The sequence below is a fragment of the Crocuta crocuta genome, unplaced genomic scaffold (assembly GCF_008692635.1).
Source record: "Crocuta crocuta isolate KB4526 unplaced genomic scaffold, BGI_CrCroc_1.0 scaffold115, whole genome shotgun sequence".
In the NCBI taxonomy this organism is placed as follows: domain Eukaryota; kingdom Metazoa; phylum Chordata; class Mammalia; order Carnivora; family Hyaenidae; genus Crocuta; species Crocuta crocuta.
In genome coordinates this window covers 6,539,739-6,556,789 of record NW_027530575.1, presented here as the reverse complement: position 1 = coordinate 6,556,789, position 17,051 = coordinate 6,539,739, and the positions used below count along the sequence as shown (strand labels likewise).

The following is a 17,051-nucleotide window of genomic DNA, read 5'->3' as shown; positions in this document are numbered from 1 at the left end:
CCACTGCAATCGCAGGGGAGGGGGGAGAGGAGCCGGCCGGGTCCACGCGCCTGCGGGCAGCGGGTCGCGTCTCGGAGCCTCCGGCCCGGACCACTGCCGCCGCCGGCCCGCGAGGAGCTCCTCCTCGGAGCGCGCCCGGGTCGGTTGGAGTCCGGCATGGCCGGGAGCCCGGCGGAGGTACTGCTGCCGCCTCTGATGCTCCTGCTGCTGGCGACTCCTGCCCGCTTCTCCCCCGAGTACCATTATTTCGGCGAGCAGGGAGAAGGCGACACTTGGGAGCAGCTGCGGCAGCAGCATCAGGAGAAAGGTAACCGCAGAAGCCCCTTTGCACCACTTCGCCAGCTGGCTGCAAACAGATCCCCCGCCAGGGGCTTCACATCTCTCCCCACCCGCGCACTGGAGCGGCCCTCTTGGGCTGGTAACTTTTCTCCGAGGCTCAGTTTTTCTTATCTGTAGATTGAAATACTGACTTAAAGCAGCTTCCAGAGGAAGAGGGGATGTGGGTAGGCAGTAAATACCGAAGCCGACACGTCCATAAACTCATGGATACTTGCTAGGAAGGGTGGAGACGGGGAAGCCGGGAACGGGTCAACTTCCGAAGTCAGAGAAGGCCTGACTGTAGATAGATAACCAGTGCATCATCAGGAATGCAGCAAAAGCCAAAACACGCAAAGATTTAGGGGGAAGGGTGTGCCAGGGAATGGGAACAGCAGGTGCCAAGACCAAGAGGCTGGACGGGGGAATAGGGAGAGGCCAGTGTTGTCTGGCAGAGGCTTGGTGAGGGTGTGAAGTGTTAGGAGTGTTTGTGAGCTGCAGAGTTGGGGATAAGACCTGTTTCTAGGGGCAGAGGGAGGAGTCAGTAACAGGACGCGGTAAAAGAGCCTCCGATAAGCACAAAGGAGGTTGGAGCTGCTTTAATAGTGGTCATAATAATGGTTTTTGTAGTACTTGCTAGCCCATCGCCGCAGGCTTTCAGTACCTTCATTATGCCAATTATGTCATTTAATTTACCACCTGGCAGCCCTGCTGGGTCGGCGGCCCTGCGCTTGCTGAACAGGCCCATTATCACCCCCCGTGAAGACAGGAGTCAGCTTCAGACGGTGGGCCCCAATGGTGGTATATCACACTCCCAACTGGGCAGGCTGGCATAGGTGGGAATGTCAGTTTGCCGTCCCTCGAGGCCACACACCAGATGTAGAAGCTCAAAGGATGACTTGCTTTCTAAAGGTCTCAGTTTCCCCACCTGGGAATAATGGGAAGATTAAATATTGGGGTGCCTGGCACAGAGGCGGAGCCCAGCAAAGTGGAGATGTTATTTGTTAGTGTCTTTATCCTCCTCCCTTCCTAGAGGAGGGCAAGGGGGGGTAGGTTCCCCCCTACCTGGCCCTCCATCCCTAGAAGTGGAAGACTCAATCCTTGGCCCGTGGGGAAAGTGGCGCTGTTTCTGCGACCTGGGCAAGCAGGAGCGCAGCCGCGAGGTGGTGGGCACAGCGCCGGGTCCGGTGTTCATGGACCGCGAAAATCTGGTGCAAGTGCGGCCCTGCAGACAACAAGATTGTACGTCCTGCAAACCGATCGATTGCGACTGGAGGCCCTGAACCCTGGTGAGAGCCTGGCGCAGAGGAGCAGGGGCCAGGGCGGGCTGTCTAGTTCGAGGTTGAGAGTCCCCAGGGTGGGCGGGGAGAGAGTAATNCGGCTCCTAGGGCTGAGGCTTGAGGATGGTGGGTCAGGAGAGAGCTGAGAGCTGAGTCAGGAGCCCTGGACCCCACTGGTACCGGGGGAGAAAGAAAGATGGTGAGGGGCAGAGAGGGGGAGTCGGAGGTGGAGGTACGGGGACCCTGAGGAAGGGGCATGAGCCTGTTGCAGGTCAGGGATCTACAGGCTGAGAACATGAGCCCCGCTGAGATTAGAGAATTGGGGGACGTGAACCCCGAGTTGGGGGGAATGGCCCTGCCTGGTGGCCACAGACTCTGAGCAGAAGTCTGTTGAGATCTGGGATCACAGTTGGGGTGGGGGGAGGAGGTAGGGGAGGCTTAGCCCCAATCAGAGAAAGGGTAGGAAGCAGGGAGGGGGCGGGAGGGTCTGGGAGAGATACCGAGACAGGGGGAGTTGGGGGACCTCAAATCTGAAGGCCCGAAGGCCCGAGCTCAGTGGAAGTGGGAATACCTAATCCAGAAGGTTTAGACTGTGGAGGACAGGGATCCAGTGGTGTGGACACTGGTATTCTGGCTATAAAGTGGTATTTGACCGAGGCCCTGACTGGGCGGCATCCTCCAAGGCCCGCATCAGTTTCCACGTTATTCCCCCATCCTCCTACCAGCCCCGACGCGCGGGGCTTCAGAGACTCAGGGGCGGAGCTTGGAAAGCAACCCTGCCCACCCGGTTCCCCAAAAGAGGAGTTCGGCGGTCGGCCTTGGGAACTACTATTCCCAAGAGGCCGCACGGCAGGAGCTTCGGCGACGCCTGCGCAAACTCTAACGGCGGCAAGAGCGTCGGGGGCGTGTCCTACACACCGATTGGTCGAGAGCAAGAGCGGCTTCCGGGCCCGCGGAAATCGCGCGCCTAGACTTGGGCCTGCAGGTTTCATTGTTGCGGTTTGTAGCGGTGCCAGAGACGGCATGGATCTCAGCGTGCTGGAGAGAGACAATACGGGCCGCTGTCGCCTGAACTCGCCTGTGCCTGCGGTGTGCCGCAAGGAGCCCTGCATCCTGGGCGTCGATGAAGCGGGCCGGGGCCCGGTGCTGGGTGCGCCCCCAGGGCTGGGCTGGGGGAGGGGGGTAATAAGGTAAATGCTAACTGCGCTGAAACGGGAGCCGGGACTGGATCCTACCGAGGGAGGGCGGTGATAGTGGTGATGGCACCGGGAAAAGCGGTGATGATGGAATAGGGCTAACGGTCTTCACGGCTCACTGGTTGGACACCCGCTTCCCCAGGCCCCATGGTCTACGCCATCTGTTATTGCCCACTGTCCCGCCTGGCAGATCTGGAGGCCCTGAAAGTGGCAGGTGAGCCCGAGGTGTGAGTCTGGGGATGGCGTTCGTGGGCATGTGGAGGGGCGGGTGCGAACTGGAGGGGAGAGCAGGAACTGGGGGAACCAGCCGCTTCCCTTCTCTCCCAATCCTCCTCCCAGACTCAAAGACCCTATCGGAGAGCGAGCGGGACAGGCTCTTTCTGAAAATGGAGGAGGACGGGGACTTTGTGGGCTGGGCATTGGACGTGCTGTCTCCAAACCTCATCTCTACCAGCATGCTTGGGCGGTGAGGGGCATCCGGGAGGGGCCCGGGTGGAGGGGCAGCCAGCATGGGCTGGAAGGGATTGGTAGCTGGATTGAGGTTGATTGTGCTCCGTCTCCCACTGCAGGGTCAAGTACAACCTGAATTCCCTCTCCCATGATACAGCCGCTGGGCTGATACAGTTTGCATTGGACCAGGGCGTGAAAGTTGCCCAGGTGAGCTGTTGGGTTGCCCAGATTTGAATATCTCAGGATAAAGTGGGGGTATACAAGTGTAGCGGGTGATTCAGAATCAGACGTATGTGGATGACCTCAGGAATATTTGTTGCTGCTGTCGACTTTCTCTTTTCGTACCCTGAATGTGTGCCTCACCCAGGACCATGGAGGAACCCCTGGCTCCAGCCTCTTTTAATTTATCTCTTTATTCTAAAGGCTCAGAGTCCAGAGCATCTCTGTATCTGTCCACCCGCCCACAGCCTCTGTCCTAGTCCAGGGNTGACCTGAGCCGAAGTCGGACGCTCAACCGACTGAGCCACCCAGGCGCCCCAGATAGTCCTATTTTAAAATGTAAATCTCAACATTGAATTTTTTTGATCCCAGGAGAAATTAAACCTGGGAAGTTCAGTGTCAAGTGGAAGAGAATGAGATTAAATTAGCAGAGGGAAATCTAAGTTGGCATTGTATCCAGTACTCAGAGGCAAAACCAAAAACAAAACCCAGGCCGTTTTGAGAGAATAACAAGGGCAAATACACTTGAGAATGGGAATGTGACAAGAGACCTTGCTGAGCAGGTGGCTGAGGTCCAGGACTGGAATGCAGAGCGGACAGTGCAGTACTGGGGCAGGCAGACAGGGGCTCTGCATTCCGCGGTTCATGGCCAAGTCAGGGGACACAGATTGTGGTTTCTGAGAATAACAGCTAGGGCAGTCACTGACCCCATCTCTCTACTCTAGCCATGAGGCCTCCCTGCTGCTGTATAGCAGACTCAGCATGGTCCCACCGCAGGGCCTTTGCACCGGCTGTTCCTTCTGCCTAGAATCCTCTTTCTGCTGGATCTCCACATGGTCATTCCCTCATCGCCTTCAGGCCTTTATTTAATGTCACAACCTGAGTGACCTTCCCCGAATCTCTCTTATCACTGTTTAAAATGATGACCCCTTCCCAGTCTCCTGGCTAGCTCAATCAGTAGAGCCTGTGACTCTTGGTCTCTGGGTTGTGAGTTGAAGCCCCAGTCTGAGTATAGAGCTTACTTAAAAAAAATAATAATAGGGGCGCCTGTGTGGCTCAGTCGGTTAAGTGTCCAACTTTGGCTCAGGTCAGGATCTCGAGGTTCATGGGTTCAAGCCCCGCATCAGGCTCTGTGCTGACAGCTCAGAGCCTGGAGCCTGCTTCAGACTCCCTGTCTCCTTTTCTCTCTGCCCCTTCCCCGCTCACACTCTCTCTCTCAAAAATGAAAGATGTTAAAAAAATAAAATAAAAAAGAAAATGATAATTCCTCCCAACTCTCTTCTATCCTTTATTATTTATCCTGTTTTTTTTAAAAAAAATTTTTAAATGTTTATCCATTTTTAAGAGAGAGAGGGACAGACAGAGTGTGAGCAGGGGAGGGGCAGAGAGAGAGGGAGACACAGACTCTGAAGCAGGCTCCAGGCTCTGAGCTGTCAGCACAGAGCCTGATGTGGGGCTCGAACCCATGAACCACAGATCATGACCTAAACTGAAGTCGGATGGTAATCCAGTGACTGACACATCAGTGACATCCACTCAGGCGCCCCTCCTGTTTTGTTTTTGTTGTTGTTGTTGTTGTTTTAGCTTTATTCATTTATTTTCAGAGAGAGAGAGTGAATGCATGCGAGCAGAGGGGAGGGGCAGAGAGAGAGAGGGAGAGAGAGAATCCCAAGTAGGCTCTGCACTGTCAGTGAGAGCCCATTGCGGGGCTTGTTGTCACAAACTGCAAGATCATGACCCATGCCAAAATCACCAGTCAGATGCTCAACCAACTGAGCCACCCAGGCGCCCCTATCCAGTTTCTTGTCTGTGGACCTCACCAGGGGGTCCACTCCCCAAAGAAAGGGATTTTTGTCTGGTTTATTTCCTGCCATGTTCCTGGCATCTAGTGCAGCCGTGGCATATGGTAGGTGCTCAATAAATGCAGAATGGATGCAGCCTGATCAGGGACAGCCTCTTTTGGAGGGGACTTGTTGTTAACATTCATGTAAGTAATCTCTGCACCCAATGTGGGGCTTGAACCCATGACCCTGAGATCCAAGAGTCGCCTGCTGTACCAACTGACCTAGCCAGGTGCCCCTGGAGGGGACTTTAGAGCTGAAACGAGGATTCCGGGCAGCGGGAGCAGCAAGTGTTGGATGTTTGTTGAGTGAATACATCTCCGTCACCACGCCAGGTGTTTGTGGACACCGTGGGGCTGCCAGACACCTACCAAAAGCAGCTGCAGCAACGATTTCCTGGCATTGAGGTGACAGTCAAGGCCAAAGCGGATGCCCTGTACCCTGCAGTCAGCGCTGCCAGTATCTGTGCCAAGGTCAGGCTCCCGCTGGCCAGCTCCTGGCCTCTCCTTAGGCAAGGGGGCAGCTGTGCCTACTTCAGGGGAGGGAGAGCCCAAAGTCGCGTCTTCCCCACAGGTGGCCCGTGACCAGGCTGTGAAGAACTGGCGCTTTGTGGAAAAACTGCAGCACCTGGACGCCGATTATGGCTCTGGTTACCCCAATGGTGAGCAGCCCGGAGCTGCCTTGGGACAGCGATGCTGGCGGTGGCGCTGAGCAGGCAGGAGCGAGCACGCTTCTGCGGCTTTCCAGCCGCGTGCTTACAGCCAGCATTTGGCAGAGCCCGAGTCCCCGGGGGGCGGGGCAGGCTCTTCTCCCTCCACCCCTGCGGTCTCTCTGGAGCCTCATTGAGGGTCTCACACCCTTGGTGGGCGTCTTTATTTGTTAAGGGGCAAGGGGCAGGGGTGAGGGAGGTCAGCTCATGTCCAATAGTCCCCGCGTCAGCCTACTGTTTCCTCCCAGTTATGAGGCCTTGCCTGTGTGGTAGATGAGCGTGTGGCCGCCTCCTTTCCTGGGTAGATTTTTTAAAGAGTCAGTAGCTGGGTTCAGGGAACCCTCTGGTCCTTCTGAGGCCCAGGGAAGGTTGGGCAGATGGGGGCGTGGGGAGACATAGCAGGTCTCTGATGGGAACTCAGGTGAGGCCAAAGTAAGAAAACCAGGTACAGGCCGAGGACAGTGGGCCGCATTCAGTGCCTGCTGAGTCCTCACTGTATGTGCTGTGCAGATCTGGGCCCTGGGGATATAGCCGTGAACAAGACAAAGAAGGACCTCTGTCCCCACTGAGCTCAGAGTTACACAGGGGTGATGGGCATTAACCCCCAGGTCTGCAGATGCTGGTTTTATGACTGTTGAACTTGAGTGGGCGAAGACATGTCTCAAAGGCGGTCCCCCCAAACCCATACCTTGAGCACCTGTCAGCAGGTGACGAGTCTGGGAGCTGCGTGTGCAAAGGTCCTGAGGCAGGAATGGTCTCAAGCAGCGGAGGGGCCTCAGGTGCCGGCCTGAGGAACTCGGACATTGTGTCAGGGGTCGGGAGCCGTCAACCACTGCCCACCCCACCCCTTCCTGTCTTTCAGATCCCAAGACGAAAGCGTGGCTGAGGAGGCATGTGGAGCCCGTGTTCGGCTTCCCCCAGTTTGTCCGGTTCAGCTGGCGCACGGCCCAGAGCATCCTGGAGAAGGAGGCAGAAGACGTTGTGTGGTGGGTGCCCGGGAGGGGCGGTGAGGAAGGAGGGAGGGGGCCAGGGCTCCCCCCAACACCCCAGAGTGGCCCGTGTCGCCACCTCTCCCACAGGGAGGACTCTCTGGCAGGGGATCTGGAGGGACCTGGGAGGATCACGTCCTACTTCAACGAAGGTGCGCGAGTCCGCCCCCGCCTGTCCCACCGGTACTTCCAGGAACGAGGCCTGGAACCAGCCACCGCTCTCTAGGGGCCGCCCTGGTCTCTCGTCTCTGCGCCTTCCCCACCTCCCACCCCCGTTTGCGATTAAAGTTCTTTTTTTTTTTTAATTTTTTTTTTTATTTTTTGAGAGAGCGCGAGAGCAAGCGGGGAGGAGCAGAGAGAGAGAGAGAGAATCCCAAGCAGGCTCCGCACTGCTAGCACAGAACCCAATGCGGGGCTCCAGCTCACAGACTGGGAGATCATGACCCAAGCCACAGTCAGACGCTTAACCAACTGAGCCACCTAGGTGCCCCTAATGTTTATTTTTGAGAGCGAGCGAGAGAGACAGAGACAGAGTGCAAATGGGGGAGGGCCAGAGAGAGAGGGAGACACAGAACCCAGAACAGAATCTGAAGCGGGCTCCAGGCTCCGAGCTGTCGGCACAGAAACTGTGAACCCACAAGCCGCGAGCTTATGACCTGAGCCAAAGTCGGACACTTAACTGACTGAGCCCCCCAGGCGCCCAGTGATTAAAGTTAAGGAAAGCCAAGAATGGGGTTGAACTTTGGGGTGGAAACAAGTTGGAGGCGTGCAGTGCAGCCCGGCCCAGCCGCTTTGGGAACGTCCCAGACTTTGGGAATCTAAACAGGATCGGCCCTGATTGATTTGATTTCATTTGATTTGATTTTTATTTATCTTGAGAGAGAGCAAAAGCTCGCACATGGGGAAGGAACAGAGCGAGAATCCCAGGCAGGCTCCATGCTCAGCGGTGGGACTCAATCTCACGACTCAGATCATGACCCGAGCCGAACTCAACCGACTGAGCCACCCAGGCCCTCCGATTTGATTCGATTCATAATGTATGTGTAGGCTGCAGAATTAGGAAGAAGGAGTACACGGAGGGGCGCGTGGGGCTCTGCGCCGACAGCGCAGAGCCTGCTTGAGGTTCTCTCTCTGCCCCTCCCCTGCTCGAGCACTGTCTCTCTCCCAAATCAATAAACTTTTAAAAAAAAAAAAAGGCCCACCCCGAGAAGCCTCATACCCTCCTTCCAGCTCACCAAGTTGTCCTAATCTTTTGGGGCAACTATAACAAAATACCACAGACTGGGTGGTTTACAATAACAGGCATTAATTACGGTTCTAGAGGCCAGAAGTCCAAGATCACAGGGCCTGCACAGTCAGGTTCTGGTGGGGACTCATTCCCAGTGGGTAGACCTTCAACTTCTAACTGTCCTCACTCGGGGCAAGGGGCAAGGAACCTCGGTGGAGTCCCTTTTGTAAGAGCACTAATCCCGCTCTTGACCTAATCACCTCCCCAAAGCTCTGCCTCTTAATACCATTATCTGTGGGAATTAGGATAGCAACGTGAGTTGGGGGGGGGGTGCAATAGACATTTGGATCATAGCAGGTATGTTTCATACCCTTCTAGAGTTCCCCTGGAGTTACAAATATACATGTAGATACTTTCTTGAGGTTTTGTTTTTACAAATGGAAACTAACCCCTATACATTCATCTTCCTTCCCCACATCTCAGAGGGAATTCCAAAGTGAGCATCTAAAGACCTTCCTCATTCTCTTTGTAGCTAAGAGTCCTCAGTGTGAGTATCCTGTAGTTTAATGCTTTTTAAAAAGTTTTTTTTTTATTATTTTTAATGTTTTATTTATTTCTGAGAGAGAGAGCGCGAACAGGGGAGGGTCAGAGAGAGAGGGAGACACAGAATCCAAAACAGCCTCCAGGCTCCTAGCCAGCTGCCAGCACAGAGCCCGATGCGGGGCTCGAACCCACGAACTGCGAGATCATGATGTGAGCTGAAGTCAGATGCTTAACCGAGCCACCCGGGTGCCCCATTTGTTTTTTTTGTTTTTTTTTTAATATTTATTTTTGAGAAAGAGATTGTGAGCAGGGGAGGGGCAGAGAGTGAGGGAGACACAGAATCCAAAGCAGGCTCCAGGCTCTGAGCTGTCAGCACAGAGCCCGAAACGGGACTCGAACTCATGAAACCCGAGTTCATAACTGGAGCTGAAGTTGGGACGTTTAACCAACTGAGCCACCCAGGCACCCCATGTGCCAGGCGCTTTCTAAGTGTTTTGCTTGATACCCCTCCCATTAGGAGGTGGGGTCTGGATGCTTCCCCTTGAATCTGAGCCGGCTCTAGCAACGCAATTTCAGTGAACAGAAAGCGGAGGCAACCTTGATAGAGAGGAGACAGCTTCAACCTAGCTCTCTTGGAGTGCAGCTGCCGTGCTGTGAGGAGGCCCCAGCCACAGGGAGAGGCCAGGTGTAGCGATTCTGGTTGGCAATTCTGGGTGAGCCTGGCCCCAACCAGTTGCTGTAATTGCATTAGAGACCTTGAACAAGAGCCACCACCAGAACCATGAAAAAAGAAACAATGTCATCTCACACCGCTAAGTCTGGAGGTGTTACACAGCACTGTCCAACCAGAGCGACTTGCATTAACTGATTGATTTCACCCAAAAGCCCTAGGAGAGAGGAAGTTCTCCTCCCCGTTTCACAGATAAAGAAACAAACTGGAAATGGCTGGGCAACATTCCCAAAGTTACAGCATGAGGAAACGGTAGAACTGGGATGTGAGCCTCGTAGACCTACTACAGAGTCAGGGTCATAGCCCGCAGTCTCTGTGCCCAATATAGCGTGACTCCCTGCCTGGCACTCCTTTCTCTTCTGGTTCCAACACCTGATTTTCCTTCGGGGCCACTCCTCCTGCATCCTCACCTCCTCAGTCCATACAGTTTAGATGGAACTGAGCTCACCTTGGGCCTTCCAGCACAAGCCCATGACCCATTATGAGGCCAGCGAGAACACAGCATCCCTCGGGGCACAGTGGTTGGTTTGGTGATGGGCTCATGATCAAACTGGATCATTGAGTGCCAGCACTGGAAACTTTGCTGGTTTTACAGAGAAATAGACCCACTGGAGTCACGTAGTTGCTGGTTCATCTTTGCTACTCTGAGGAGATCCTGTCCAAAAGTATAGCCAAGAAGAAGATTCCTAACCTCATTTAAGGACCTAGATATAGCCATTCCTGAAGCTTAACACTGTTGGCTAAAGGTACTTTGAGTTTCTCTTGCTTCTCTTATGCTATTCCATCTTCCCGGAGAGCAGAGAATGGGTGATCTACCTAACTCAGCAGGGTCTGGGCACAGGAACCATCCATGAATCTTGTCCTATTGAACGGAACTAAGAGGCACATTACCCCTGCTTTACTGGTGACGAAACTGTGGCTGTCATAGGGCCTGGGGGGAGGAGGAGGGTTGGGAGTAATGCTTCCATCCAGATCTTAAATCTGAGTCAAGTCCTTTGAGGTCTAGAACTGGGATTTGGAAGAAAGGGAGGAAGGAATGAAGGGGGCATTATGCCGGCCACTGTTGGGTCTGCTCAGAGGGGGGGCCCATGAAGCTTGTCTTGAGGCCTGGCCAAGTCAAGGAGCTTCCTGGGCCCCGTGGCACGCAGTTGGGGAGCATACCTCTTGCTACTGTCAGCCCCTCTCCTGGACTCCCCTCCATTTCTGACACCTGGATATTCCAAGCTGTGAAATTGCTCAGAATATAGACTGTCATTTACATGCTAGTGTGAGTCACTTATTAACTCTCAGACCTAAGGCTCTGAAGTGAGACACTTCTCACTTGCTGGCAACTGTCCTTTGCGCCTGTTTCCCCAAGAAGCAGCCACATCACAGTATTCTCGAGCTGGCGACTTTATTCAGTGGGGGAAGAGGGGGAAATGAGCTAGATTTGGGTTATTTGTCTGATAACCCAGAGAAGGGCTAGTCTCTGGGACTCCAGGAGGAGGGACAGCACTCTGGAACTAGAAAGCAGAGAGGGAGAGGGGTGGAGCTCTGGGTGGCGGCTCGGGGGAAGGGACGCATCTTTCGTCCGAGGCCCGGCACCCCCTACGGGCCGCTGCCGCTTCCACTGCCACTCCCGCTGCCCACGGCATCCAGGATCCAGGCGCGGGAGCGGCGGGAGCGCGGGGAACTGATTTCCCGGGCCCTCCGTTCGTGTCTGCGATCCGGCAGTACCGAGATGGAAATGTTGAGGCAGTGATCGGCGCCAGGAGCTGCCACCGGCAGCACGTAGCCCAGAACTGAGCGGCAAAGGTCCGCCCCGTCGGCGAAGGTCTGGGAAAGGGGGTGGAGTCCAGGCAATTGGGGGACGCAGCGTTGGAAAAGTAGAGTCCCCGAGTTTCTTTGCAAGTAGGGACCAGGACAGAGGCGCGGCCTAGGGGCGGGCAGTTACCCGCTTTGGGCTTTAGGTCCTCCCGGGAGTGTGGGGAGAGGGCCATAGCAGGAGCAGAGTACTGGGGAGGGCGAGTTATTCTTCCCGGGTCCCAGGGCTGGGGTGGGGGAGGGCCAGATTAAGACTGGGGCTTTAGGGAAGGTGATTCGGGCTTCTGATTCTCCTGTGGATGGGCCTAGACAGTCCCTCGGGAAGGCCAAATCCAGACTCAATGGGCCCTAGAGAGCGTACAGACCTATCCCTAAAGATTGGGCTGCGGAAGGAGGAAGGGTGGCAGCAGGAGCCTTGTCCGGGCTCCGGGGCCTAGAGGGGTTAAGACAGGACATAGTAAGGGGACGTCGCAGTCTCTTATCCGCACCCTCTTTCTCAAGCTCACCTGCTCATAGGTAGTGCACCCAGGCTCACAGCCCCTCTTTTCTGGGAATGGGAGCCAAGTTGGGCCGCAGGTAATATCACTTTCGCAAGTTGCAAACCTGCAGATAGCGTGTGGAGAGAAGGTGGGTAAAGTCTCCGCAGTACCGTTCTGTTGGGATCCCGGCCCTTCAAGGCTTCGCTCAGTGTACGTCTCGCCCCCAGACCCCGCCTCTTAGGGCCACGACCCCCAGACGCCGTCCTCCCGATTTCACCCTACCCTGTATTCTCCACACATACCCGGGGCCCGGTCACAATTGGCCTCAACCCTGCAGACTTCAGACCATCTATTTCAGGGTAGCCCCTTCCCTATCTTTTTGGCTCGCTTTCCTAGCAAGAGGCCCCTCCCCTTAAAACCCCCAGGTCCGTAGAAGGCCACGCCTCCATCCTGCCAATCTTAAAAACTGGCCCTTCTACAGGCCCAGTCCCTTTCTACCTGGTCTCTAAACTCTGGGCCTCATTTTTAGACCTTGGCCTTGTTGGAGGCAGGCCACGCCCCTTTCAAACACTAGGACGAGCAAGCTGCAGATCCCGCCCAACCCATAGGACACGCCCCTCATGCCCCGCCTTCCCTACCAGACATCGCAGAGCTCAGGACAGAGCGGCTGCTGCTGGCGTATCCCCAGTAACAGCAGGCGGATGCGACTGTGGAGGGCAACCTGGAGGTGTCCCAGGAAGGATTCGCACCTGAACACCGGGAAAGACAGGCTCGTTTGGGTCAGGATGTCCGGGGCTGTGGCCCCTGGCGGGGGCAACGGAAGCAAAAAACACAACGAAACGCTGGCGGGTACTGTACTCACCCAAGGCTCAGCTCCCCACAGCGTTCTGGGACCGTCCCAGGGTCTGATGCCTCTGGTGTGTCCATCTCTGAGGGACAACAGGACCATGGAGAAGGGGACTCCTGTGAGGTGGGGTCTTAGATCCTTGGGTAGGATTGGGGAACCAAGGCCTGGGGGTCCCTTGAACAGGGGAGACCCCAGTTATGTCAGTGCCCCTCAAATATAAAACTTAAATAAAGACACTTGGTATCCAAATGCAATTTCGAATAATAATAATAATAACTTATCATAATCAGTTTATCATTTATTATGTCCCTGGTGGTGGTATACGTTTTCATATGCTAACATACACAACTTCACAACACCCCTATGAGATAGGTCTAATATTTCTCTCCCTTTTTAATGGTCTCCCTAAAGCCCAAAGAGATTAAGTGACTTGCTGAATCACACAATTATGAAGTGGCAGAGTTGGGATTTGATCCCGGGCAGTCTGATTCCAGAATCTTTACATTTTAACTACTTTTCTTCAGTACGAGCCCTGACTGCCCACCTCCCCCAACCGTGTTTCATCCTAAGCCCCTCTCATAAGGAAAATTTGATATTGTTATGGTGGCATGGGGTTTCCTGGGTGTTGGAGGTTAGGCAGGGTCTGGAGTGCTCACCTGCAAGGTGCTGCTGGCCTGTGCTAAGATCAGTCGCCAGCCTTTGGTGTCTCCGGGACAGACCTGGGAGTGGGCGGCTCCCTCCACAGGCCCCCAGCAGGATCCACACCAGAGTCAGTCTCAGGGCCCAGGCCAGGCCCCTGGGTCGAGTGTGGCCTCTGCAGGCCATATCCACCTGAGATAAGAGTAAGCTGGGGTATGGGATGAGGTTTGGCTGTCCCTTTCTGGAAGCTCAGGGTGGCACCCTCCTGACGCCTACTCAGGAGACAGTGTGAGACAGAACAGAGAATGAGCAGTTGAGGAGGAGGCAATGACCAAGGACCTTCAAATCCCAGGGGGCTATCAAGTCCTGCCTCTGACCCAGAAGCCCCTTCTCCCCCCATCAGACTCATGTACCCCTCCATCCCTTTAGGCCCAGTGTGCCCCACCCTCTAGTTTGACCATGGTGCCCCTCCCCCCTCACACCCACAAGGATCCCCCACCCTGTCAACCCTCAGGTGACCCCCGTTGTCTTCAGAACTGAAGGGACTCCCCAGCTCTTTCAGTCTCGCTCTTCTGTCCAGTAATTCCTCCTGCTCTTCTGCCCAGTCTCATCCCTCCCTCTTGATCCCTGCTGGCCCCTTTCATGGTCACCTTCTCTCGGCGCACAATCGGCTTAGGGGCTTCCACTACGGCTGGCCCTTTGGAGCCAAGCTCGGCTGTGGCAGGACTTGAGTTTTGCCGCTAGAATCCAAAAGCCCCAGGGTAGGGAAAGCTGAGGGTCTGCGGAAATCAGACAGTTCCTCCCCCTCCTCTGCCCTCTTGGGCTACCCCTCACCTGTTAAGTGGACTGAGGTCTAGGGCGCTGCTGAGACACCTCAGGGTCAAGTCCGAGAGAGTGACAGCCAAAGGGGGTGTGGTCTGATGCAGAGGAGGAGTTTCCTACGGCTCCACCCCCCGCTCTAGCTGACCAAAGGCCGATGGCCCTGGGACTGCTGTGTGTATATCCTGTATTGACCATTATATTGAGATTGTGGCTTAAACTCAATCTGTGTGTATATGTGTGAGATGAGAGTGTGTTTGTATGGCTGTGCGTGTGTAGAGCATGTATGTTTGTTGGGTGAGGGTATGGTATGGTATGTGTGACTCTCGGCTCACTGTGTGTGTGTGTGTGTGTGTGTGTGTGTGTGTGTTCAAAATTTGGCCGAGGAGGCCTGTATGTATCTCAAGCTAAGTGTGCCCAACTGAATACGATATAATAAATGTGAGGGAGGGGGAAGTAGGATTAGGATGGCTATCCAGTGAGAATGTTGTTGATAAGTCAGTGGATAAAGGTTGGTGACCATGAAAGTTGACCATTAGTGAACACAAAGGAGTGTTGGTATGTGTGGAGAGGGAGTGTGTCTGCATCGGAAACGTGTGTGTGTTTCTCTGCAGTTTCTGTGAATGCGAATTTCTTACAAACATTCCCTCAATTCATTCAACAAATGTTTATTGAGTATCTATTGTGTCCCATGTTCTGGGGATGAAGTAGTGACCAAGAAATGAACATCTCAACCTCACAGAGCTGACATTCTAGTGGGCGAGTCTGGTAAGAAGAACAACCCTGCAGTGGGTACCTGAGTGTGTGTGTGTGTGTGTGTGTGTGTGTCCATGTGTCGTGTTGGGAGGATACTGTGTCTATGTTTCGGAAGAGAGTTTGTGTGTAGCTGAGCTGAGATTGATTTTGGCATTGTGTGCGTGTGCCTGTGTTTGTTGAGTGTTTATATATATTGTTTGTGTTTGTATTTGCTGTGTATGTGTGTATCTATGTTTTCTAACACTACAGTGTTTGCATATGTGTCTTTGCAGAGTGTGAGTTGATGTCTATAGGTGTTTGTGATATGTGTTTGTGTGTGTCTGTATTTGCTGACTTTGTGTTTGCATTCTGTGTTTATGTGTTTGCATAGGATTCAGTGTGTCTGTGTTTGCTAAGTGCATATTTGCAATGTGTATATGTTTGTGTGTGAGTCTGTGTTTGCTGAGAATGTGTTTGCATGTGTGTGTATTTTTGAGAAATACACATTTGCAGAGTGTGTGACTATGTGTATATGAGTCTGTATCCTGATCATGTGTTGGTATGTTCGTGTTTATGTGTATGTTTGTAGTGTGTGTGCGCCTGTGCTTGTAGTGTGTGCATGTGTTTTTGTGAGCAATGACCACTACCACAAATCTCCCTGTCTTCTCAGCCTAACGCAGGATTTTTGCCTGTCTCTTTCACTGTGGGACTGTCAGATCTCAAAACACTATTTTACACACAGTGGGTGCTCCGTATGTGTTGAGTAAATGAACCATTAAGGAAGTGATGTCTCCTGGCCCCTAATGGGGCACCCACTGATGTCCTATAGGCTTCACCAATCAAGATAGAGTGGATCTCACCTTTCCCTCGTCCATTTTGGTGTAGTCCAGGGTGCTCGTGTGTCAGATATGTCCAATCATTGGGCGATACCTTTCACCAACCCTTTCCCTTCCCTGACCTTAGCCCCCAACGGTGCCCTCAGAATTCAGCACCGTGGACAGGAGCTCATGAGATCAGCACCACGGAGAGCTCCCGCGAAGCCAGATTTAGAGTGGGTGACGAAAGCGTAGTCTGGGCCTTTGACAGAGAAGTTTGAGAAACAGACTCAGCGAGATGGCAAACAAACATGTCGACAAACAGAGAAAACTACTAAGATAACTCGGGCAAAGGCGCAGAGATGAGGAAACAAGCGTCTGGGGAACACCTGGACCTAGACCTTGCCGTCACCCTCATTGGCCGGCAGGGGTCGCTCCCCTCGGTGACCGCGCCCTCCAGGGGCTTCCTGGCCAGTTATGGGCCAGGACCCTTGGGAAGCCCCCTTCCCACCCTGCCACTCCACAATGCCTAGACTTGGAGTGGAGAGGTCACCTACGCTTTCCGCACCAACTCTGGGAAGCACACTCGGCTTGGTTCAGCTGTAGGAACACTGCGTGCGTGTGTGTGCGCGCGTGTGTGTGCGCGCGTGTGTGTGAAAATCGCTTCAGCTGCCCCCCTCCCCAACTACCAGCTAATCGCTCCTATAAATATAGCCCAGCCTGGCCTCGCTACTTAATCCTGACGGTGAGGGAGGGGGTCGTTAGAGGGGCTGCAGGGTTCCCTGAAGAGGCTCTGATTGGGAAGGGGGATGTATAGGCATGCAAAATGTTTTTCTGTGGGAGCATCTCCCGCAAGGATGGGTGTCCTCAATGTAAATGTCACTCTGTGAAAATGTATCTTCTCAGGATGTGGGGGTCTCGTGGGTGGGGGCAATTTCCCACAAAGAATTTGGCTTTCAGGAGGCCTTTCGTTGGGGATATCTTCAGTAGGCTCCCCACATTCATCCGTGGGGATTTTTCTCTGCGGAAATGTCTCTTCCTGGGGGCAGCAGGGGGCTTCTGAGAGGCAGCGTCACCTCTCAGAGACCATCTGCGTAGGAATGATTTTCAGGGTGAGGGGAGAGTTACTGATTGGAGAGGGCCTCCCCATGGAGACTATCAATCCGTGGGCATGTGTCTCCCTGAGGGGGTCGCTGCGGGGAGGGGGGTGCCCTCATAAGGAATATATCTTAGTGAGAATGTCTCCCTTGGGTGTTTCTTGGGTTGGAGGTCTATCCACCCGCATGTTTCTCTCCTGGAGTGTTTCTCCTTATAGGGGTCTCTTCGTAGCTTGGCTCCCTTGGGGGTATATGGAAGCTCCTCCCTTGCTTGCCCCCTCCCAGCTCTACCCCCCACCCCCACCCCCCGGGCGGGC

At 54.2% G+C, this 17,051-nt stretch overlaps 2 protein-coding genes and 1 long non-coding RNA gene across 12 annotated transcripts in view; 1 reads left to right on the top strand and 2 right to left on the bottom strand.

Annotated features, from left to right (window-relative positions):
- Positions 1-37: 37 nt before the first annotated feature.
- LOC144234554 (ribonuclease H2 subunit A) lies at positions 38-7,304 on the top strand. 7 transcript variants are annotated; one of them, XM_077767866.1, is made up of 9 exons: positions 1,523-1,604; positions 2,603-2,745; positions 2,934-3,005; positions 3,131-3,257; positions 3,361-3,448; positions 5,637-5,774; positions 5,875-5,962; positions 6,873-6,996; positions 7,090-7,304. In XM_077767866.1, the coding sequence occupies exons 2-9, from the start codon at positions 2,619-2,621 to the stop codon at positions 7,223-7,225; spliced, it is 900 nt and encodes a 299-aa protein (XP_077623992.1). In that variant the 5' UTR covers positions 1,523-1,604; positions 2,603-2,618; the 3' UTR covers positions 7,226-7,304. The 7 variants fall into 7 exon arrangements, with proteins under 7 accessions (XP_077623994.1, XP_077623996.1, XP_077623995.1 ...); XM_077767867.1 differs by lacking the exons at positions 1,523-1,604; positions 5,637-5,774 and having other exon boundaries at positions 2,521-2,745; XM_077767868.1 differs by lacking the exons at positions 2,603-2,745; positions 3,131-3,257; positions 3,361-3,448; ... (2 more) ...; positions 6,873-6,996; positions 7,090-7,304 and adding an exon at positions 38-307 and having other exon boundaries at positions 1,399-1,604; positions 2,934-2,997.
- LOC144234555 (uncharacterized) lies at positions 905-2,323 on the bottom strand. The gene is made up of 3 exons (XR_013336016.1): positions 2,167-2,323; positions 1,381-1,540; positions 905-1,243 (listed from the first exon to the last, which is right to left on the bottom strand). It is a non-coding gene; the product is annotated as an uncharacterized LOC144234555 (long non-coding RNA).
- Positions 7,305-10,893: 3,589 nt separating the features above from the next.
- Positions 10,894-17,051, bottom strand: part of RTBDN (retbindin) — an 8,382-nt gene continuing 2,224 nt past the window's right edge. For 2 of the 4 annotated variants that reach the window (XM_077767864.1, XM_077767865.1), the window contains exons 2-6: positions 13,286-13,460; positions 12,645-12,711; positions 12,421-12,531; positions 11,810-11,906; positions 10,894-11,315 (exon numbers count right to left, since the gene is read on the bottom strand). In XM_077767864.1, the coding sequence (XP_077623990.1) occupies positions 11,088-11,315; positions 11,810-11,906; positions 12,421-12,531; positions 12,645-12,711; positions 13,286-13,454 (672 nt within the window). In that variant the 5' untranslated portion in view covers positions 13,455-13,460 and the 3' untranslated portion in view covers positions 10,894-11,087. Of the gene's footprint in view, positions 11,316-11,809; positions 11,907-12,420; positions 12,532-12,644; positions 12,712-13,285; positions 13,541-13,918; positions 14,125-17,051 lie in introns of those variants that run through there. The other 2 variants (XM_077767862.1, XM_077767863.1) reach the window with 2 other exon arrangements.